Genomic DNA, 24,081 nt, shown 5'->3' on the forward strand with positions numbered 1-24,081 from the left:
ATCACCCATTTGGAAAAACAAAAACAAAAACAAAAAACAAAGAAACAAAAAAGCAAAACCAGTTGAAAGCAAACCAAACTGTAACCACCAGAAGATCAAAGATCAGCTTTTAATTGAAACACATTCTCACTATGCAAGCCTCTGTGTAAAGACAACACTGCTCGTAAATGTTTTTGAAGTTATATTTCAGTAGAAAAGCTAATTTATTTACTAATTATATCTTTCTATGAAAGAGACAAAATTAAGGAGCTCTAAGTTGCAATAGGCAGTGTTAAAATACTTGTTATATAATAATAATTTACTTTTAACAATAACAGGCACTTATTACTTTTATGAGTTCTTGCCTGATAATAGAAGAATCAAGAAATAACCATCAATTATCAATAGAACATTATAATTTGTCTTTTTTTTTTTCGTGATACCACCATTAGTTTAAGAAGATGGTTTTGTTTCTCCTCTGCCAAAATCTCAGACCCCTCATCCTGCAGAAAATATATAGATAATAATATATAATATATAGAAAAGCAGCTCTGGAGTTTTATTGTGATGTTTGCTATAGCTTACACATACTATTGCGTTTTAACTTATTTTCCTCAATTCATACACATATGGAAAATCATTTACATTTCAGAGAAACGATTCTAGAATATCACAAGAGTTGGTAAAACACTTCCTTTGAAAGCACTTACTTTATACCCTGTCTTACTTTGTCTAAGAATATGCTTGTTCATCCATGGAGTTACTATACTGTATAAGGGCAAAGAGAATATTTCTAAAGACAGACGGAGAAAGAGCTGGAACGGCAAAGATATAATCATGTTGCTACTTACAATTCTTATTTCTACATATGACTGAAAAAATATTTAAGAATTGTTTTCAACACCTCTATGCTGTTCAAATTCTACATTACACCTCTGACCACACAATTTATAGCATGGTATTTCATTATTGGGAAGATTGCGAGACCACGCAATAAGCCTTTTAATAACACTGTAGAAATAGCTCTTTTGAAATTCCTGTACATTTTCAATTAGCACGGTTAACCTGCATAATTTTTAGAATTTAAAACTGTGGTATGTGTTCAAGCTCTCTGGAGGTCCTTTGCATTAGACACAAACCTAAATATAAAGGCTTACACTTGAAAGGCACATCTCCCTTCAAGTTTTGTATTCAGTGTTCACAAACACACATTTTGAAAAGGTTTGAGAATAAGAAAGGGTTTTTTTCTTCTTTGTGTGCTGAAAATTAATTTTTACACATATATAAAATCTACAAAGATGTCTTCTGACATCAGTGAATTGTCTTCATCCATATCGATTCATTTTCTGAGTTGTTTCGTTATAGAAACCAAACAACGACTCAGAATCCAGCACTGAACATCGAAGAAGCTCGAATTCACATCTGCACTGCATCACTCTCCCTGCACTGAGGCTCTGCTTCAGAACCATTACAAAATCTCGTGGATTCCAGCATTTGTGAAATTCAGGGGATTCTTGTTAAAGACAATTATAAAAGAAGCAAAGAAAGAAATTAGCATTTATACATTTTTAGCTCTTCTCACTGACTTTATAAACCACAGTTGGGTTTATGCTGCAAAGTTGCATGTTTTGTACTGACACGTGTAGGATCAAACTCATGTAAGTTGCACTGAAGGAATTTATTGTATTAGCAACACAGAGGTTAACAACAATTAGACTGAGATGACTAAATGAAATAATTGTGTTATGTTTGTAGCGCACTTTAATACACACTAAGTTAGCAATTTTAATTGTAAAGGATTTTAAAGCACTGTGAGGATCTTACTACACAAGTGCTTTGCAGAGGTGAATGAGGATTTTAAAAGATAAATAAGCAGAAAAAAAGAAAAAGCCAAGGGAAAAAAAGCCTAGGTGTTAGATGAAAAGGATCTCTCCACAATGACAAAGCATCGATGAAAAGAATTAACATTTGTCCATTGGGTAATCAATCAGTCATGGAATGGATGGAATCCAGCTCTATGTAGCACAACCACTGATGAAGAACGAGTGTGTTAGTTATCACAGCCAAGCTCTCAAGTTCTTCCAAGTAAATGAAAGTCATCTTGTTCCTATCAAGGATAGCTTTTCCCTCTCGTCTCTTCCTTACTCTTCCTTTTTTTTTATTTTTTTTTTATTTTTTTATTTTATTTCTACAAGTTAGCAACTCCCTCTGTAGCTTACATGAATACTGTATGATCTTACAATGGCCTGCACCTATCCTCATTGATTTGGGGGGTGGGAGAACATTCTTTTTTTTTTTTTTTTTCCCTTTTAATTCACTGAAGTAGCCTCTTATTACTTTCTTTGAAATACAGATAAGAAAAAAAGTGCTCATGCCATGTGTGTGTTTTTGTTTTTTATGGTAAAGTCATACATAAAAGAAAGCCTAAATGTGAGAGTGCAGCAGCAAAACTTCAAAGCACTGACTGTCAGACATTATTATTTCAAATAAGCTTTGACTTTTTGAGACTTAATAAAACACAGTAGTACAGACTGGCATATTTATAACACCTATACCAGTGATCAACTGAACTGTCTTATTCTTGCTACTGTGCAGTGCTTTGTTATTTCTTTTATAATAAGCTTCCCTGAAAACATGTTGTAACAATACTGAAAACTGATAATTATTAATGATGTGAGTTCTTAAACATGACTTGTTTTGCATACAATTCTTTTTGAATATATACATTACTTTGTGACAGAAGACAAAAGCACGTTGATTTATTAATAATGATTGCAAATGCATAGCAAGTTCATAAACAATATAGAAATATAATTCAGTCAAAGGTATAGGTGACATTTTCCTACATGCATTTGAACTGTTACATCTCATGGAAAGAAACACTGGAAAAGACAGGGTAGAGGAATCAGAAGAGAAATCAGACACCCTACAAGGGAAACGGTTCGAAAACATGATCAGATGCTCAACAGAAGGAGGAGAAACTTCCCATCTACATTTTAAAAGAACAGTATTGGAATCAGTGGCATCTATGTCTCTGCTAAACATGAGAAGAGTATGTTCATGCAAGCTTTGAGACTAAATAACAATTTGCAAGCTCCTCCCTCTCTAACATTCGTTATTCTCTAAGCATTATGTTTATATTCTCTCATTACATTTATTTGCCTTCATCTCCACAGGAGAAAATGTGTCTTTCAGAACAGCCTTTGTCAAATGAATTCAAATGCATCATTCAAGCCTAAATCATGAGAAAAACAGCAGAAGTGGAATTACCCTGTCAGCATCTATGAAATCTTTGTTAGAGAAAAGGTACTGTTTAATGAACATTAAATGAGATTATGAACACCTACAGACAAGCATATTTGTGCTTACAAGGTCTTCCTCAATGGAATCCTGTTACAGAAGAGTGGGTTTTTCTTCCCCCCAAATCAAATAACCCTCAAATAAACATTACAGTGCTTAGCATTTTGCTGCCATGCTCCCCATTCTGCCTTTCCGTATCTCTTTCCACACCTCAGGTGACACTGTGTGTTCCTCAAGCACACGAAGCTTAAGACTTGCCATCTAAACCGCAAGAAAACAACCCACTGTTCATCTTCAGAGAGTGAAAAATCTAGTCCAGAATAGAAAAAAAAATGAAATAAAATTAGTACTCCACTAATGTTGCTGAGTGAAGCACAAGTATAATTTAGATTTATCCTAGCTGGTGTTTGACACAAGTAAAGTAAAGAACCAGGTCCATTGGTATAATTATGTAGGTTGCTCCGAAAGTAGTGCCTCCTATTTATTTCCATGGAAACTACAACAAATGCAAAGAGCACAATAACACTGTTTGACAGAGAAAATTCTCAGCTACAGAAGCCTTCATACCATGCTTGTAAAAATCTGCATGGCTATCCAGAATTTGGTTTGTCTATCATATCACTGTTGCCACTGCTGAAAGACACTACCCATCACTGTGCTTGTATTTGGTGATTGGTCTCCATAAACATTCAGCAAGTGCCAATGAATGTCAGTAGGAGCCATTTTTTTTCTGCATGAAAGAATTCAATGATACATCTTTGTTTCACCTGCACTTCCATGTCAGATGACATTCTCTGTCAGACTGTCCCTCTGCTGCCATATGTCACACAGCAACAACATGTAGCAGAATAAGGTGGGAAGGTTCAACGTTTTCTGCCATACCACCAATGTCCACCTCTGTGTTGTGGGCCAAAATAAGAAAATAAGAGGCGTTACTTTCAGAGTAGTTCCTTCTTTCACTTGAGGACCTAAAATTTTTGGAATGTTACTAAAATAGATTCTTTGTTGCCATAGTTACTTTTTTTCTTCTTTCAAACATAAATTATCCTTTTCTGTTTCAAGAAACTTTAAATAAAAGAAGAGACAGCAACAATACAAAACTAATCAAAAATCAGACTGAAGGCTCAAAATCCATAGTTGTAATGTACTGGCACTGTTTCTTGCTCATAAGCAGCTTGGCTCCGATCTTGCTGTCAGTCGAGAGGCAGGTCAGGGGAATCTCATCTCATCCTTCTCAATTTCCATGCTCTACTCCTAAAGTAATTAATTGTTGTGGTCTAACAGAAAATTAAAACACAAGGCACTTCAGCCATGCTGTTAGGTAGCAAACTAATTTCTTTTGCCAACAGTTTGTTGGTGGCTTTTTTGTTTGGTTGTTTTTGTTTTTTTTTTTTTTGGGGGGGGGGGGCGGGGGGGGAGAAGGAGAGGGAGTGCTCTTGGTTGGTTTGTTTTTTATTGAACAACTTTTCAAAAGCCAAATTCTTGGAGAACAGAAATACAGTCACAAGACAAAAGTAAGCAACCTGACATTTAGAACAAGAAAATATGCCGATCCTTTTTGTTACATTTACTGCAAATTACAAAGGATTTACTCCTAAATTCTACAACTTGTTCCTCCCTTAAAGGAGCTAAGAAATCATGGCCAATGGCTCATTCCCTTCTCTCCCTTCCCTCTAGTTACTTGTTTCTATCCACGTCTTTGCCTTGGCTAGTTAGGCTGTGATATCTCTGGCACAGACTGCTTATCTCACAAGCATTTTGTTCAGTACATTTCTGATCGTGAATCACAACTTGCCCCCAGTTCAATGCAAGCATTGAAAAAAGAAAAAAAGAAAACCAAAAAGTGCATGTAGTGCAAATTAGTCTTCCTAGCTATGTTTATAAGCAAAAGCAGAGTAAGCCCACAGTAGAAGTTTCCTTGCAAAAGCAGCATGTCTGCAATCTGACTACCTAGCACTACAGTTTTGTTTAGACCAGGGAACCAAGTGAATCTACCAACTGCCGTACATTTTTTCACAGTGACAAGATTTCCACAATATGATAAAATTAGAACTGTAAGAGCTTGGAGAGCTCTCTTAACTTTTAATTAAAACTCTCCAAGCTCACTAAAAATAATTAGGCATTAAAATGTTCTGGTTTTCCTCTGAATTCATTTGCACCACTTGAATGGTCTAGATCTTGCACGAACCAACAGACATTCTAAACAGAAACACTGGAATGTAAGTGGGGGTGATTTCCAGACCTGCTTTCTATGATGTGGCTAGTGGGAAAAACTGTAGTCTGAAGCTTGTACCAATTCTGCCTAAGATGGCTTGTTTCAACAGGACTTCACCAGGGCAAAGAGTATCTGCACAGAACACTGCTCTGTGCAAAACTCTAGATAAAAAGAAGTTTGAATTTCATGTCAAAATAAGCCAAGATACAGTCCTGAGATTTATTTTCATTTATTTATTAAAAAGCAGAACCTTTAACCTTGCAAATGTTTCTGTTCTCTTAAAATAACTCATACAATGGTATATGTAACACTATTTTTAGAAAAGCAACAAGAGAAAGCATGCTTTTCCCATACAGCAGGGTACTGATATAAACATCAACACAGATGCTCTGTGAGAGAGAGCTGGACTTCTCAAACACTTGATCATTAAGGAATGCACCAACTGTTTTAGATAATCTCGTGCCAGCTCCAATTCTGCTCCACACTCCCATTTGGGAGTGGCCAATCTTGTCCTGCTCCTAATTTTTCATTTTACTCACTCCTTCCTTATTTTTTCTTTTTTTTTTTTTTTTTTTTTTCCAGAACAGAAGGAAAAAGACATTGTGTGCCAAGCAATGCAAGACTAGAATCACTTCCCCAAACAGAGCAAAACTTTCAGACAATTAACCCTCCCCTCTTCTTTCAGATAAATTACTAAGTATAAAATGCAATCTGTTTCCTTTGTTTACTCAAAATGAACAATTTGTAATTGACTCAATGTCAAAATTCAGAAAGTGTTGTGCTAATTTAAAACCATTATAAACTTGCTAATTATGGTTCAACGAAAACAAGCAGGATCCACGCGAAGAAATATAATGAGTTCCCGTGATATCTACTCGTATTGCCTCAGAACTATTGGATCGCTTAATTGTTCATAATGACTCCAGAAAAAGGTTAATTTCATGAACATTGCACTAGACTATAAAATGTATGTCCAAGGGAGCCCTCCGAAATGTTGGTGTGATTGCTTGTATGCATCGTTTTGGCATATTAGTAGAAGAGAAATATCTCTTAAGTCTGACAAAACTGCATGTACATTACATTCCTCCAAATAGAGTTTCTAATCCATTATTAGCGCATCATGTACTGTTAGATTGGCTGCATTCACTGAAGTATACATCATTGCCTTATTTAATTTACAATGATAGCATGCTGTATATTACATGTAATCACCTATTCCCTAAGAATGTGCACCTCAATTTATTGCCCAAGCAGATATAATATTGGCAAGAGATAATCTGAAGCTTTCCACATAGCAATCAGGGTTCGTCAAGAAAAGGGGAGTGCAAATTTGCTTGCCGTCCCTGGGCAAAAGATTACATAAACTTATTTATCAAAGGAGAATGATTTTATTTTTTTTTCTGTCTCTGAGTATGCATTTATTTGCAAAGTAACAAAATCAACAGGATTTGCAATGTTTGTTATTTCGAAAAAGAAGAAAGTTTTGCTGGAAAACGACTTCAAAATATTATTTTTCTACATCTACACATCTTTCTGCATTGACTTTTTTTCCTCAGTGTGGAAAAGAACAGATGGAGTCATTATATTACTTAGAACTCACAAGTATAGTTCCATCAAGGTTTACTCAAGTCGTAAATGAATTTGAAATGTCTTCCAATACGTAGTCTAGCTCTTCCTTCTTAATCTCATACCTCCAACTCCTTGATACAATCCTTTCATAACCCTAAACAATTCGCTTTCATCTTTGGTATCCACTCTTTTCAAACACTTGTGAGTTGAAGTGACATTCTTCTCATTATTATTCAGACTAGGGAGAATTTAATCTTCAAATCTCTCTTTGTTAAACTGCTCTGGAACTAACCACACATCATACAGGCTCTGGAAATATGTAATGTCTTTCCTCTACAACAGAGTTCCCTAGTAATTCAAGAAGTTGCAGACTGCATGTCAGTTCAGCCATAAACCAAGACACTGGACTCTTTTTAAGATGGATCTGGGGTCAGATTTTCTTTTCTCTCAACACTACACAGTTATCCCAGCTTCTCATCCCAAGCTGAAGCAAGCAGAGGGTCCCACCTCAGCTCAAGGAATGACTTGGTAGCACAAGTAGGCATTTTTGACATCACATTATTTTCCTTTCAAGTTCAATGCCAATTAAGCAATAAATCTTTTAGCAAAGAAGGAACTTTGTGAAATGGCTCTGAAAATGTTAGTAAGAGTTTTGCGGAGTAAAACAATCCTAAATAAAAAGTAATACAAAAATAAAAGGGTGAGTTCCTTCATACCGTGTTAGTTTTTGGTCCGGAGGATATGGAGGGGACTTCTTGAAAAGCAAGAAAACATTTTTATTAAACTGATTGATGTTTCTCATAAAATTTGTGTCACCAGATGATTTATGAACAAAATGTTGATGATTCAAAAAGACCTCTATTTTGTTCTCCCAAATCATGTTCTACTCATTACCCTAATAATGCAGTAATAAACATCTGTTTAATGATTTGAAGGCTTCTTAATATTGTGTATAAAAATCTGAACTCAGCTCTTACATAAAATATTCTGAAATTAAAACAATTGTATAACAAAAAGAATTTTTCATGATAAACCCTTCAGCTTTTTTGTATGTAAAAGTATAATACAAAGAAAGCAAAATAATATGCTCTTGATTTGAAATGACTTCAAACAAGGATGCAAAGGAATGAAAACAATAGCTGGAATCTCTTCTCTATTTACCATTCCTGAAGATCTCTATGGCAGATGATGTAGTCTTTTCTGGGACACTAAAATACACTGACAACATCAATTCTATGGTCTCTTTTATACCACTAAAATTTTGACTTAAACTATCACATTTTACATAAATATAAATACAGAACAAACAAGACTTTCCTGAGCTAATCCCAGAAAGCAGAGTCTTAGGAGGTTTACAAATCTCACAAGCACCAAGCTACTTGCTATAGATACATATTTCAGGAATAATAGCTGGTTCATTATAAATCTGTGAAAAAGACTTAGTTTCAAGAATAGTATCTTAAAATATTCACTTCCCTAAGCATACCAATTTCTTTTCTTGTAAAAGATCATTATTTATTTTGTAAAGTCAAGTGCTGGAATGATACGGAGGTGCTAGAAATAAAGTGTTCCAGGAAATCCTAATTTGTTCTCTGTATGCACTATGATACATTTTTTAAATTAAATTAAAAAAAAAAAAAAGCAATTAGCAGAAAAAAAATTTTTACAGGATTCTTGCTACATGCAGCACATGGGACAATTACAACACAAAAGCAGAAACTGGAACTGCAGAGCAAATGACATTGCTGTCCTCACAAACACCGGCCACGTTTCACTGCAGAAGTTTGAAGAAATGAAATGAATTACGGAGGCAACTGCAAAAGGAGAAATGATGGGTCGCATTTATGGTACTTCATCTTCTGGGAGCTCAATTTAAAAAAACCTGGGGTTGTATTTGAAGAATTGCTGAACGTTCACAGCTGCAGCTGTGTCAATGTAAAGTCAGTGTTAAGATTGAAGCTATAATATATATAGCTATATATAAACTTCTACACAAAGTCCTCTGGAAAAGAATCAGGACCTAAGCACCTCACACTAAACAGCCAATAAATCAATGACGTTTTTGAAGTCACACTCTTAGTCACAAGCTGGTATACTAACTACCCTTCTTTCTTCTACAAAGACTTTGAGATGATTTATGTTTGCATTATATTTACAGATTATGCTAGGAGAAAAAAAGTATTGCGTAATAATCATGTCTACAGAGACCAGCTTGAATAAGTAAAGAATACACACTAAGGCTTCAGATGGACCTCTAAAAATATAACACACTGGACAATTTCACATTAACCGAGAATCATTCTATTAGTGAACTGGATTTGCCAACAGTGGCAATTTGCTGGAAATCGACTATGTTGAATAATGGAATGGGTGAACAAAAAATGGGCTTGAGTTTCTCCACATCGGGCTTCACCAATTAAAAGAGTACACGATGCACCCTGTCCTAATGTGGCTGACACAGTTCCTCGTGACCTCCTGGCAGAGCATGTCCCATCAACAGACCTGCACACCTTTGGTATAAAACCATTTCCCTTGTCCTATCATTATCTACTGGTGTATAAAGTTGATTTCCCTCATGAATATAAACTCCCTTTAAATATTGGAAGGTTTCGCAATGAAGTCTTCCCACAGCCTTCTCTTTTCCAGGCTGAACAAGCCCAATTCCTTCACCCTGTCTTCACAGGAGATGTGCTCCAGCCCTTGAATCATCTTCATGCTCCTCCTCAGGACCCTCTCCAAAACTCCACATCTTTCTTGTGCTGGGGGCCCCAGACTTGGACACAGTATCCCAGATGTGGGCTCACGAGGGCTGAATACAGGGAGACAACCACCTCCCTTGCCCTGTTGGCCAACTCTCTTCTGAAGGAACTCAGATACCACTAGCCTTCTGGGCTGCAAGTTCACACTGCTGGTTCATGTTAACTTTTTCATCAACCAGAACCCTAAGTCCTTCTCAACAGGGCTATTCTCAAGGAGTTCTCCCAGTTTGTATACATATCTGGGATTACCTTGATCTAAGTACAAAACCTTGCATTTAGTTTTGCTGAACCTCATTAGGTTTGCAAGGGCCCACCTTTTGAATTTGTCAAGGTCCTTCTGGATGGCATCGCTTCCTTCTGCTGTTATCAACTGCACTGCTCAGCTTGAAGTCAACAGCAAACTTACTGAGGGTGCACCCAATTCCATATCAGGAAACAAATTTTTCCCCCAAAGGTGATGTATAAATTCATCACAACATTCATCTTTCCTGAATATGTAACACAGCAATACAATGAGTTTCTGAACTAATAAAAGGGAGGGTCATTTGAGAAAATGAGAGCAGATTTAATTCTTGGAAAGTTCTCATCCAAAATCTACTACTCAGAAATGTAAAAACATATTCAATGCAATTAAGCCTTCACAGCCACAGAGAAAGGTCACTGCAGTAGGCTCCAGATACCTGTTTTGAGCTATTCCATATTTCTTACTCTGTAAATAAACGACCTTCACTTTCTAAGTCTCCTCTCTAACAAGCAAGAAATAGGCAATGCAGCTGAAGAAGTATGCTGCAACCCTCACTACAAGTTCTATTGCAAGTAACGAAGGTCATTTACAGGATTTCTGTCTTAAACATTAAGTCTCCTTGCTCTTGTTGATTTAATCCAGACTCTATCATTATAACAGTTTAAATTAATGAGCTGAATTTTAGATGCATAGCTTCCAAGAAAATTTAAGCATGGCTGAAGTTGTACAACAGTTACTTTGAAACTGTAGAGGCAAATGCTGTTTTATGATATAGTCTTAAAACAAACGCAAATTTAACAAAGACACTATTGTTCAGAAGGATTTTTCTCATACTTAGGGCTAGTAGAAAATTTCATGTTATTAGAACAAACCCTATGCAAAAGATTTTCTCAATTATAAGTTCTTATTTACGAGCTCCAAAGAACAGAATATGGTAGAAAATATCTTTATTAGAATGCTAAATGACATAGTATACTGGAAAGGCATAATATAATTTATTCATTGCAAATTCAATGCATAAGTAGCAGGTGAAGATCTGATTCCTATTGCATTCAGTAGATCATTGTCTAATGCAGTTGTATTTCAGGAATAACAAAACACACAGCAGGACAGATGTATTTCTTAATTGTAAGCTATACTTCCTGCCTGTTAGTGTATTCTTAGTTAAGACCACTACATAATTTCTTAGGGTGTGTTCTTTGTATAGAAGGTTGCATCTATGGACCTCACACAGAAAAAGCAGTGTGCATCAAACATGCAATGCAAAAGTTTCTTTTCTATAAAGGCAAAGGCAGCAGCTTGGGCTGCTGCCAGGTTCACCACATGCTCATGGTTTGGTCCATATAATTTGTGTCTACACATGTTAAAGGTGAAATGAATGTATTACTCTTTGGTTGCATTTTCATTGTTTTTACTCCATACATCAATTACCTTACTAGGATGTGTTTTTTTAACACTAACAGTAGAACTCACTGCACTTAGACAGTCATGCAATTTTTTTTCTGTCAATTAATTGGTCTTCTAACCTTGAGTCTGCAAACCTGCCTAAGACGTACTCCCACACTGGCACTCTCACACTATTTGTATATTAGTGAGCACTTTAGGCATAAGAAGGCAGAGTCTCAAACGTAGCAAGTTACATGACTCTGGTTCCTTAAGCTTTTTTTTAAACACTTATTTATGGGCGAGGTATAATTTACACCACCTTATGTATGGCTGGGCAGGTGGTTCACTGCACTGCTGCTCCTGTATCAAATATGCTAGCATCATTACTGTGCCCACTTCTCTCCACCAATCGTATTTTCACCTGTTCTCTCTCATCATAGGGCTTGACTGAGAGCTGTCTGTGACAAGGAGTGCATTTATTAACAGTATATTCACAGTACCTAATGTACTTCCTAATGGAAAAAATAAAAAATCATCTTAATTACTCCTAGTGAAATTCATAAACCCTTCAGAACTCATTGGTCTAAGCATACTGAATTCATTTACTTTTGTTCTTTTTTTCTTCCACAGCTGTATACGTCATATAACTTACTATCTCAACCAGTACAACTTCTAGTGGTCCACCTAAGCCAGTGGTCAAAAAGGCACCAAAATTTTATCTCCACAAAGGGTGCAGGCGGTATGCACAGGCACAGCTTTTCCCAAATGGCAGACAGTCACTGCAGATCCCAGAGCTGCCCGAACACTCCAGGAACACTGAAACTACCTAGAATTTTTATTCTTTTTCTCTGCAACAAGGTTGCTCAGATTGCACAAGTTCTGAGAAGTTTCTAATTTTATGCAAGTAATAACAATTCAGAGAAGACTTTGGATTTAGGAACAACAGTTCCTTCGGGTGAACTTCCCCATATCCATGCATGAGCAGGTACTGTCTAAAAGCCTATCAGCTGACAGGAAATAATGTATTTACTTCTTCAGCAAAATGCAGCTCCTTAATGAGTTTATTGTCTTATAAACAGTGGTTTAAATGTGAACTTTGATACAAAGACAATAACATCTCTCTTCTGAAAAATTTTCAACTGGGCCTACTCAGCAGCTAAGATTACAGGTAGTTAGTCACAGAACATAGGTTAAAGAATTTAAATTGCCACCGTCACTTACTTAATGCACATATTTATCAAATAAGCATAAAATTTGCCTATTCATTTTGATTGTATTTTTTAATCTTATTTGCACTGATGAAGTAAGTTCACAAGATGGATGTCCATGCCTTAAAAGTGTAACCTTCTGCCATATTGAGTAGCTGATCAGAGAATAAGAACAAATATTGCCAACAAAAAAATAGTAACATCAAAAGATTTGATCACTGCTAAGTCATGCAAAAATCACCATGTCACATCAGGCTTCCTTCTCTTTGTAATAGACAGACATCAATGTTACACAAAAAGAGTCAGTAGAACTGACCAAACTGAAAGCCAATACATAAAGAAACTGTAAGCTATTAATTCTGCATCCAAAAGAATAATAAGAGAAGGCTCTTATCTTTGTTCAAATCAAGCAAACTTCAGATTTTTTTCAGACACTACATTTATAACATCCTTTTCCTTGCTTAGATAGCATATCCTAATCCAATAGCCTAACTGCTCTTGTTTTGCAGGTGTTCTAGTTTCAACTGACAATATCATAACTCTGACTGGCAAAGTTATCCCCAACAGCTTCTTAAAACTGCACAATTTATTTTGGACAGTAGATATAGTCCCTACACCAGAAAAAGAAACAAAAAAACACTGTATCAGCCAACATCAACTATCTTCTGCAACAACTTGCCAGGGTCAAGATCCCTGGTGCTCCGCAATGGACCTTCTCTGTGCCTTGCTGCTCAGAAGCTATGACTCTGATAGTACTGCGTTGTAAAAATCTGGACTAAATCTAGTAAAGAAAGAGATCATTTGTAAGTTATCTGTGGGTACGTTCTGTCTTTGGCGTGTGGCTGAAACTCCCATTAACGCTAACATGAGCTACGCAGGCCTACTGATGGGTGAATTATACCCTTGACAGAAAAGTGGTTTTTTGCTCGATGGATTTTCTTTGATGAACTTGTTGGCTACTGCACAGTCATGTGTATATGTTTAAGTATTTCTCTGCATGTGTGCATGTGTATTTCTATAGTGATGATGTCAGTTTGACTAAAAACGCAGATAAAGCATTTCTTAAGCCAAAACGGACCAAAGCTAAATTTCCCCACATAAACTTTGGTTTGGCCCTTATTTATCCAAACCAGACAAAGCTTGACAGAAAAGGGGATCCAAATCAGTTATCCCAACAAAAAATAGAAGTTAGGGTCTTACTTTGAAGGAACCGCATGCACAACTTTCACTTTCTAGAAAGTGGTTTTCTCTTGAACACACATCAGAACCATTAATCATCGTATAATTGCAAGTTGTCAGTCAGGGCCGCACCCTTCATGCAGTGGCAGGACGCCAACACATCTGTCAGAAGCACTCACAAGCTTCCATGTGTTATTGTAATCCCCTACAAAAGGAACAAGTCCATTCATCCAGTCCACATTTTCCAAGTCAAATTACAACAGTAAACCCTGAGCCTGGAAAAATAATAGCACTTATGCTAAAAATGCCACCCTTGTCAGGTGACCTCAGGCTAACTGCCAAAGAGCAAATATGAAGTAGTTCTAATATCCATAAGTAACGCATGGGCTGTAGGGATCGGGGTTCTGTGCACTCAAAAGTGGAAAGATGAGACCTGTGCACATAACAGAGCAATCTCCGATGGTGAAGCCATCTGCAAGGCTAAATCTTTTTTCTGCTGATGCTCACTTCTTACACTCTAAGCTTGATTGGGAAAATTTCTCTTCTTCCTTAATGTTTCCGTCCTCTCTTTTGGCTTCTTCTGTTTCCTTTCTCCTCTGCCTAGAGTTATCTAGTCCTTAAGTTAACACATTCTTTTTTCCTTCTCCGCTTTTGTCTTGTGCCTAAAAGACACATTTTGCTCAGACAGGCTCTCAGGAAGTTGCCTAGGCCCAGTATAGGTTCAGTGAAACTCAGGGCAATGGGAACAAAAGGCTTGGGCCATTGAGACCAAAGCAGACAAGATTTCAAACTCCTGTTTCTGAAAAGCCATGTTAAGGATTACTGTGGATAATTAAACAGCTTTCAAAGAATGAAATATTTCTTTATACCAGGCTTCAGAAATTCCTTTCCAGAGCATATGCATGCAAGAGTTTCAAATATTTTGGAGAGCAAACAAAAACTCTACCTTTCTACTTCCACTCTCTTCCATTCTCTCTCTGGCAAAGTGTGACAGCTCAGCGGTCAGAAATATCAAATGAAATGCATGCCATGGCTCTTTGAGGCAGCATCACTGCCACAGGAGTCCAGCAAGACTCTCAGAGCAGCTCTGCCTCAGCAGTGCATCTGGGAATGGAGCCTAACAGTCCTCTTTAGCCAGCCAGATCTTTGCACGTGCTGAGTACAGCCACGACTCCTCTCTGACCTTCTTCCAACAATTTGCTTGCAGGAACTCTTGAAGGAGAAGGAGCAGTCAGTGTGCATACCCAGCCATTTTGATTAGCCTCTCATACAGGCAAAATGTATATTAAATATACAGACATACACAAACATACATTTCTGAAGGAATCTGAAAGCTGTACAATGGTTGATTTGCTACAAAATTTATTTCCAAGAGCAAATAGAGAAAGCATTACTCCTCACTGACACAGTCAGGAGTAAATTATGCTACCTCACTGCAGAAGATAAACATCCTTACAAATCAAATCTCAGTCGTGCCACACACCTACATATGTATTCATTGATTTGGTTTTGTCAACTAGTTTTAAGGAAAATCTAACAATTCTTGGACTATCTGAGAAAGAAACCTCCAAGTACTGTAACGCTACCTGCAGAAATAGGTAATGCAAGCCTGCGAAGCTGCAATAACTGCTTACTCTTGGGTGGCCACCTGGAGTGGCCCACCGCATTAGAATGAAAGGGGAATGAAGAAATAGCAGTTTGTCACCACACTCCTGCAAAGCAGGCTGGTTTACAAAACATCAGTGGTGGAAAAATCAGTGTCTCAACCCCTTCATGCCTCAGTTTCTCAGAAAGAGAACACACACGTGGCTTTTTATTAATTTATTAATTAAATAACTCACTTCTTTTGAAATATTGCAATAACAATAGATTCAGTACTACCACCAATTCTTTTTCCCCAGTTAAACTATTATAACTTTTTCATAATTTTTAGTTTAATTGAGAAAGCACCTCTCAATTTCTGACATGAATGAATACCGACCCTTTTGAAATTAATTTTGGGCTTGAGACATTATCAGGTGATAATAAGTAAACTGCTGTAAAGTGGGTACATCAAGACAAGTATATGCTTTCTCTTTTTTACATATATATGACACTAAATGGACCCAAATATAAGCACAACATATGGTCAACAAGAAATAAATAAAAATGAAAAGCACTTTACAACTGCATGGCAAGTATCCAAACCAAATTTCAGGTAGCAGATGGCATGAATAGGATACATGTGAGAAACAGGCAATTTCAATTATCTCTGAATAGTTCATAAACAGGAAAATTTGGCAAACTGCAATTTTTTAAAAAAGGACTTGAAAAATAACATTGTGTAACAGATAACAGAATTGAAAACACAACAATGCAAAGTTATTAAGCTCATTCTGACCATAATTTCATAATGAGTATTAAATGATTACATGTGACAGAAAAGAGATGCCCCAAATACTCATGCTTGGAAAATGTAATAATTAATTATTCCAAGTGGGGCTCTGAATTTCATTTTAGTTATTACCATTACCCAAAAGTGGCCAAAAGACAAATCTTGCTAACCGAGTCCCCTTCTTACCTTTTGTGCAATGTAGAACTAGAAAGAAAACAAAAAGAAAAAAAGAAAAAGAGTCATAAAGTCATAGAACCCAGTCCTAGACATTCCTTTAAATGCTTATTCAGAAAGATATTTCTCAACAGAATTTATTCAGTATAGATCAGATTTGTCCATAGATGTCATGCAAAAATCTTCTTGTTTTGAGTCATACAGGGAAACAAGGTACAAAAAGAAATTATGTTCAAATTCTTTTGTGACTCACTAAATCAGAATCTGGCCTTCATGAAATACTTTCTTCTTTTTAACTTATCTTTTGGAAAACCAACTGTATCTGTTCGATGTCTGAAAATTCAAAATTTGATTAATTAGAATAGAGGCTAATTTCTTAAACATTTGATTGAGATACTTCTAAATGCTGTCTAGATTCAGGCAGGCAAATCACCTAGGAATCAATTCATCCTACACTGTACTATTGTTTTCATACTCTCCTCCCTAATTCTCCTTTCCATGTAACAACTGTGTCAGACAAAGATCTAGCAGCTCAAATCCTCGAGGTTATTCAGATATCTAAATAAGATTTAAGTGTCTAATTGCCATTTGTGTAATTGGGAGTTAGATAGCTAAACAATAGTTTTGGTGTCTTTATTCCCCTGAGATGTAAGCTCTTCTGTTACTGAAACTCTCAAAAATAAAAAACTCTCAACCATTCAATTCGCAAGCTATGTTAAAGACAAAACTGAATAAAGCAAAGAGAAAAAAAATCCTGCTTACATAAATATAGACAAAACAAAGAGTACTTTTTTCCACTGAAATATGTACTTTGTATTTATCAGATTTGCTGTTATCAGAGAAGACAGCATCTCCAAATATGAGGAAAAGAAGGGAAGAGTTTATTGACCATTGTGGGCTCCAAAAACATTTAATGAGAATTGAAGAACATTCTATCCATTTCAAATGATAAATATTTCTCTTTTTTCATGCTAATAAAGAGAATTTGATCCTTGTTTAAATGGAAGGCTTTATCAACAGCACCTATAGCCTGTTGTAATAGAGGCACAGCAAAACCAACAGATGCTTCTAGGTCTCTGAAAGAAAAACTAGCCTGCCATTTCATAACTGTCATTTGAAAGAAGGAAAGTGTTGTTTAATGACAGCTGGGTTTTACTGCCCAGATGAATTGGAATAATACATGGAACTCACGTATTTTATGTACACTGAACATTCACAAAACTTATTTATACATCTGTTTGCTTATAGCTAGATACAGATATATACACAATTGGAGCATTCAAAAAACTGTCAGAAAATTTAGGTAAGGTGCTTGAATCGAATCACATCTCATTTTTAGAGCTGCTGGGCTGTTGTAGTTTTAAAAGTTGAGGTTGTAAGTGCTGAATGTATCTGAAAAATCAGTCCCCGTATGTTTCAAGTTAAGCATCCAGAGTCAGTAGCCACAACTCATCACTTGGGTCACTGGAAAGTATGTTCACAGTATACACGACTACAAGGTCAAGATACTGTGAGCCAAATATCAATTCCACCAGGAAAAAAAAAAAAAAAAAAAAAAAAGTGGTTATATAATGTCTTTCATGCAAAGCAATGCAGGAGCTACTGTGGCTGCAAATGTGTTTTCAGAATTTAGAGCCTCCTTGGGGGTAGTCAGCTACTTCTTTGCGGGACCTCAACCCTTTCACATCAGACTGCAGACAGCCCCCTCAAAGTTCCTGCTGCTACCGCAGCTCGCAAAGCCCTGCTGCACCTCCTTTCCTAGAAACTTGGGATACGAAAAAAAGAAAAAAAGCTACTAAAGAGATGTCAGAATTGTCAGCAACCACCCCATCAAGCAGGGGTCTCTTGAACCTATGAGCCCTGTCTATTCTAGCTAAGTGCAGGTAAGGGTGTAAGAATCAGCAGCAAGTCTGCAAAGTTCACCACGCTCCAAGTGGCTAGTCGCTTCATAGTGAATGTGGTTCTGATTTCAGAGTGGTTACAAAGCATAATTTCTGCAGGGTTGGGTTAACATCATTTTTCTTTCCCTACTTGCCCACCAACTGACAGTCTTGCATAAGAACAGTTACCACTCACAGCTTTTCCATGTCTTAGCACACGAGAGGTTGTCTGGCTTTGTAAGAGAAAGATCCTATATAAGAATGTAAAATATATACATAATATTAAAAAAAATAAAATAAAATAAAAAAATGACACTACTTTCTAGAATTTCAAAGTGAAGCATAAAATTTTAGCTTAATACTTAATACAAATTAAATGGATCCTAATGGCCCAGTTACTGTTTTCAAACCAGTAAATCAGTATGTATAATGTCAGCAACTGATAAAGTGAAACATATGCTCTGCCTCACTAATGGCATAAAGAACATTCTCTGATCGTCTTTTGGTTGAAGCCAAAACTTTGCTGGTTAAAACAAGATTTATTTTAGAAACATTAATTTTCAATAGAATGCAAACTGATTTATCTTCTATTAAAATCTATGAGCTTACTTATAGTTTGAAAAGACTTCCATAATGGTTTCTGCACAGGACCTGTCAAATGATATTTCTTAGCCCATAACAGTTGCCTATCTCTTGGCTAACAAGCCTTCCCACAGTATATTTTAGATGAATATGCATGCTACTGTGTTTGAAGTTACAGCTTCTTTTATCATGCCATAGATGTTCTCTACAGTCAGTAAGCGTTGCACTCCCTTGGAACAAATGGATCAGTTTTCTTTCTTTGAAAAGAATACTAGATGCCAAGGCAATGAAATACCAAATACTCAATGTGACTGCAGAAATGTGCACATACGTGCTGTGTATCATACCAAGCAAAACATTAGAACAGAGCCGTATGACAACTGCTGAGCTTCCACTTTTCTCATACGTTTACCAAAGAGCAAGTCATTCCATTTTCCAGAAAGTTGAACTCTCTTTCAAGCACTCAAAAGATTTTGAGAGAACAGTTTCTCTGAAGAGTTCCCACTTTCCTCAGCACTGAGAATTTTAATAAATGAAATCTTTTCTTTTGTGACTAAATAAAAGCTGTTCAATGCTAAGGTCATTTGAAAATCTCGTCCATTGGAATTATCTCAGAATGTTAAGCAGTCCAATTGGAATCTTCAATATGGCACATTTATTTGTTTATTTTTCATTTTACACTTAACAGTGTATTATCTAAGCAAGAACTACTGGACTGATCCCACAAACTTTAAACTTTACTGTTTCAAATTGTGACTGACATGATTTTAGGAAAGCAGATAATTTCAGCATCTTGGAGATCAAAGTAAATAAATGGTTTCGTGAAAGGGTCAGCTGAAAGTACACAGCATGCAGTGGCAGACAAGATTAAAATGCAATCACATACGAAAAAGCCACAACTTGAAAGAAATCATGCATTCTTGAAAAGATACTTAATACTAATAAATGACATACTTTTACTTGAGTTTCGATCATCTATCCTCATGACTCATTATGTATTTGAGTACATCAATTATATCATAAATAATTTATATCATTACAATGTTCTGTGATTTAATCCATTTAAAACTGTTTTAGACAGACGAGGGTCTTTCATGCCTTATACACCCCAACAAACCAGGACCCTAGAAGTGCAAAAAACCCATCTTATTCAATAGCATCAATACTTATTCTTATAAATAAATTCAGTCAGAAGATACTAAGCATACATCAAATTCAAGTAAGTGCTAGCATCTCCAAATTACAGACAAGGAACCAGAAGCAGAAAGGGTAACTAACTAACTAGCACCTTTGCCCAAACTCAAAGCAAGTCACTGCAATCACTGTGCTTCACTCCAGATTCTCAGCCAACTCCTGGTATAGAGAAAACCCAACAAAAACAGAGCTTGTAGGAAACACTGTCTTCACTGACATACAGCATGATCACAAACACTGGAAGGCTGGTTGACATTTTCAAAGCTGCAAAGGGAATTTGGATGCCGCCAATTCTCATTAACATTAATGGGAATCAGGCATCCAAATCTCTTAGGCAGTTTTGCAAATCCCACCACAAATGACCAGTTAGGTGGTGAGCATTAAATGGTATTGCCTGCCAAGCACCTTTATCTTGGGGAGTTATGTAAAATGAAACTCCATTGTTTTCTTCTTTGATGAATCATATGTGAGCTAAATGAGGTGTCTCACTCCTGGCTTACAGGGAAACAGTTTTTCAAGGCACTTGCAAGGTGCAGTTCAAATGGTTTCTTTAGAGCACCACCAGGAAAGACAGGACAAAGAGATCATAGAGGAAAACAATCATTGCTGAGAGAGAAAAAGTAAATCCACTCTAACTTGGTATTTTTGAGCAAATTCTTTTGAAATACATCAGCTTTTCATTTCACTCTTAGTAGAAATATTTGGCATTATTAGAGGGCTGTATTTCTCACCTATTCATCATTTTTACTTTCTATATGCCCATCTTTCTGACTAATACCTTGGCATTCAAACAAGTACTACGCTCAAAAAAATAAAAAAAAAAAATAAAACCTGTATAAATGACAGAGTGTTCAACCATGAACACATTGTCTTTTATGAATATTATAATCACAGAATCAATAAGCCTACAAAGAAAAAACAGGACACAAAACGTGTTTTGTCATTTCTGACGAAGTTATAAAAACAACAGACATTCAATATGCCAAGTGTTCTTCAATCCTTCATAATCATAGCCTTATTGAAGTGAGGACAAAAAGGGTCTAATTGCATAGGAGCAATCTCAATGTAATAGGTTATACACCCAGGCACTGCTGCACAATACAACAAAAACAACGTTCCCTGTGTATAGCAGAATGTCATCTCTCATTTTCAGGCAATTACCTTCTTTCTTGTCAACAGTTTTAATAACCTCCATCATCTCTAAAAGACTTTTGCTTCAGTTAAATAATTTTCAGCTTTTTAATATGCAAATGTGCTTGTTCATATGCATGGGTGAAGTGGCGCTGCTACTTGAAATGTGTCAGTACATTGTGGAGCACCTGCACCTCGGGGAAGCTTGATTTAATTGACACCTAATACTATTCATTATTCCACTTAGTGAGCAACTCCTATTAGTCACCTGTAGGTTTTCCTATAAGCAGTGCTTTGGCCACCAATGAAAATATGAATATTTCTATAAATAGAATGGCCATATTTAGAAAAGGGGGTTCACTGCTGGTGAGCCTGGAACATCATCTCATGGGCAATATTTCTTAGGATTCCCCCTCCCTTTCTCCCCCAAAAAACTTTTCTTGACTACGATGGAAGTCAAGAGTAACTCCTATTTGGAAAATATTTCTTAGGTTAAATATTGATACTTTAATTCTCGAACTGTACTAAAAGAACACTGTCTTAACTTTGCAAAAGAGGACAGGAAAAAAGGACATGGGTTTTTATTACTGTAGCTACTGTTTCCTTAGAGTGTGATCTGAGCTGGAGGATTCCTGCATCTGTTTTACATGACCTGAATGTAATCACTGGCTGTGCAAAGACACGCAGAATATGTGTTATTAATTGAATATTCCCATAATAAATATTTACTATTATAGTTTAGTTTAACCTTATCCAGCTAATAGCCAATTTTGCTCAATTGTGAAGCATGTGCAACAAAGATCATTAAATTGCCACATGAAATAATTACGTTGAGTATGGGATTCCCGGTATTTACTGATATGAATGTGATAAATATATGCTATAAATGGATACAGTTTAAGACTCTCATTGTTCTTTTATTACTGTATCACAACTCAGGCACAGTGTGCCGTATGTGCTGAGCTGATGATATCGGGGCTGTTTCTTTACCACATGGTCTGTAACCTTATTGTTCAGGCCACATTTCTTTCCAGCATTAATGCATTTGTTAGTCCCAGAAGGCTTAAACTACAGATGTTTAACATCCTGCTTATGGACAGATCATCTGGAATATGAACTGAGAAATCTATACGACTTATTAGTATATGTTATGAGTGTAACAGAGATTTAATAGTCTGTTCAAACTAGATTAGTGAAACCATTTCTTACAAAAATGCAACTTCTTAAAATAGGCACATGTAGAAATGAAAAATTAGGACATTCTTTTGACTAAAATATGATTTTTATCAGAAGAATTTGGCACTAATTAATGCTGTTTACATAATAGTGCATGTAACATTAATTACAGCTTTCAGAATGTTAACTGCAAACCTTTTTATTTTTTTTCTGTGCACACAGATTTACCAGTATGGTAGAAATCAGAGCCCTTTTGAGGGTTTTTCTGCAGTGTATTCAAAGTAATCATAAATCAAGCCTAGAATTCAAAGACAGTTAAGGACAGAGGCAGTAAAAAAGACTGAGTAATGCTAACCCAGAACTCCAATCATTTTTAAACTAAGTGGGGAAAACATTGGTCAACTAGGCGATTGTTGGTATCCCCCAAAATGTAATCTCCAAGCTGAAGAATGGCAGCTGGCAGAACAGCTGGTGAATAGGATTAATGTCAGAAGAAAGAAATAAAACTCAACATATGTCCAAGCCTGCGGTGCTGGGACTGAGCATGATTGTACCCCGACGGATACCATGTGTACAGCTGGAAAGTGCCACTGTGCCATGCTTCTCTACCCCACAAGGTCATTTCTAAGAAGTACGGCTAATATCAAAACACTGAACCGAACTTTTCCTTGAGAACTCTGAGTGATTAAGAAAGAAACAAGCAAGCTTCACCATGCAGATATCTCAGGCTATTTTAGTCCACTCTGTGTGTTGTTTTTTTGTGGTGGTGGTGTTTTGTTGGTTTTTTTAACTGTACAATCTCAACTAAAAAAGCAGATTAGTATTAAAACTGACAGATTGCACTACTGTAAATATAATTTTAAAGCTATTTAAACCTTTTAATCTCCTCTCGTTCAGATTTCCACATTCATTTATGATTTAAACAAGAAACAACAGAACAAGTTTAATTAAGTAAATAATTCCATATTACTTATTTTACTGAAAATAAATTTTGATTGTCTGATTGGCCAGAACTTGCCTAAGAAATATTGAAAATGGGAAAAAATTGACTCTGGTCTTAAGTCATACTTATATTTTGAAATATTTGTTATTAAAGATATTTCAGCTCATGTTTTAGCATGCTCCTATTTTACTTCTGTTATTTAAACTGTAACAACACAGTTGTGGAATTGGTTACATGAAGAATAGTAAACATATTAAAATTCCTAACTGGTGAGAAAAGCCCAAGTATTTTTAGAGATTTGAAAAGAAAAAATTCATTTCAGTCTCTATTTTTTCCACCAGTGGCATGAAACTGATCCCATCAGCTAGATAGCAGAGTTCACACATACTCAGATTCTATAGTGCAATTGTTTGAAGTAAGAAAGAGCACAAATGGTTAACATAAGTTGTGTTTTGTGCCTAATGACTTTTTCAAATTGAGTTGGGGCTCTTTGTATTCTGAATGGGTGGGGAAAAAAGCATATTCCCAAATCCATGTAACTTTTGAAAATACTAGCTTCAGCTACAGCCTCTTAAAGGTAGAAACATCTGTTTGGTGAAAATGCAAAAAATTATTCACCTTATCTCTTTTCTCTTTTATTATCATCTTCTTTTCTTTCTTTCCTCACTTCCATTTTTTTTTCTTTTGTCATCTTTTCATCTTTTTTTTTTTTTTTTTTTCCTTTCTGACAACACAGCAGGAAACAGGGTGGAATAATATCACACATGCTTTTAACACAGAAAAAGACA

At 36.1% G+C, this 24,081-nt stretch overlaps 1 protein-coding gene across 14 annotated transcripts in view; it reads right to left on the minus strand.

The window, feature by feature from the left end:
- The window catches only part of SOX6 (SRY-box transcription factor 6), a 366,009-nt gene that overhangs the window by 170,999 nt on the left and 170,929 nt on the right, over positions 1-24,081 (minus strand). For 11 of the 14 annotated variants that reach the window (XM_085224215.1, XM_085224211.1, XM_085224214.1 and 8 more), the window contains one exon: positions 16,400-16,417. The exons of the other annotated variants lie outside the window; for them this stretch is intronic. In XM_085224215.1, the coding sequence (XP_085080341.1) occupies positions 16,400-16,417 (18 nt within the window). The remainder of the gene's footprint in view (positions 1-16,399; positions 16,418-24,081) is intronic. 14 annotated transcript variants of the gene reach the window in all.

Source organism: Meleagris gallopavo, chromosome 5 (assembly GCF_905368555.1).
Source record: "Meleagris gallopavo chromosome 5, MGAL_WU_HG_1.1, whole genome shotgun sequence".
Taxonomy (NCBI): Eukaryota; Metazoa; Chordata; class Aves; order Galliformes; family Phasianidae; genus Meleagris; species Meleagris gallopavo.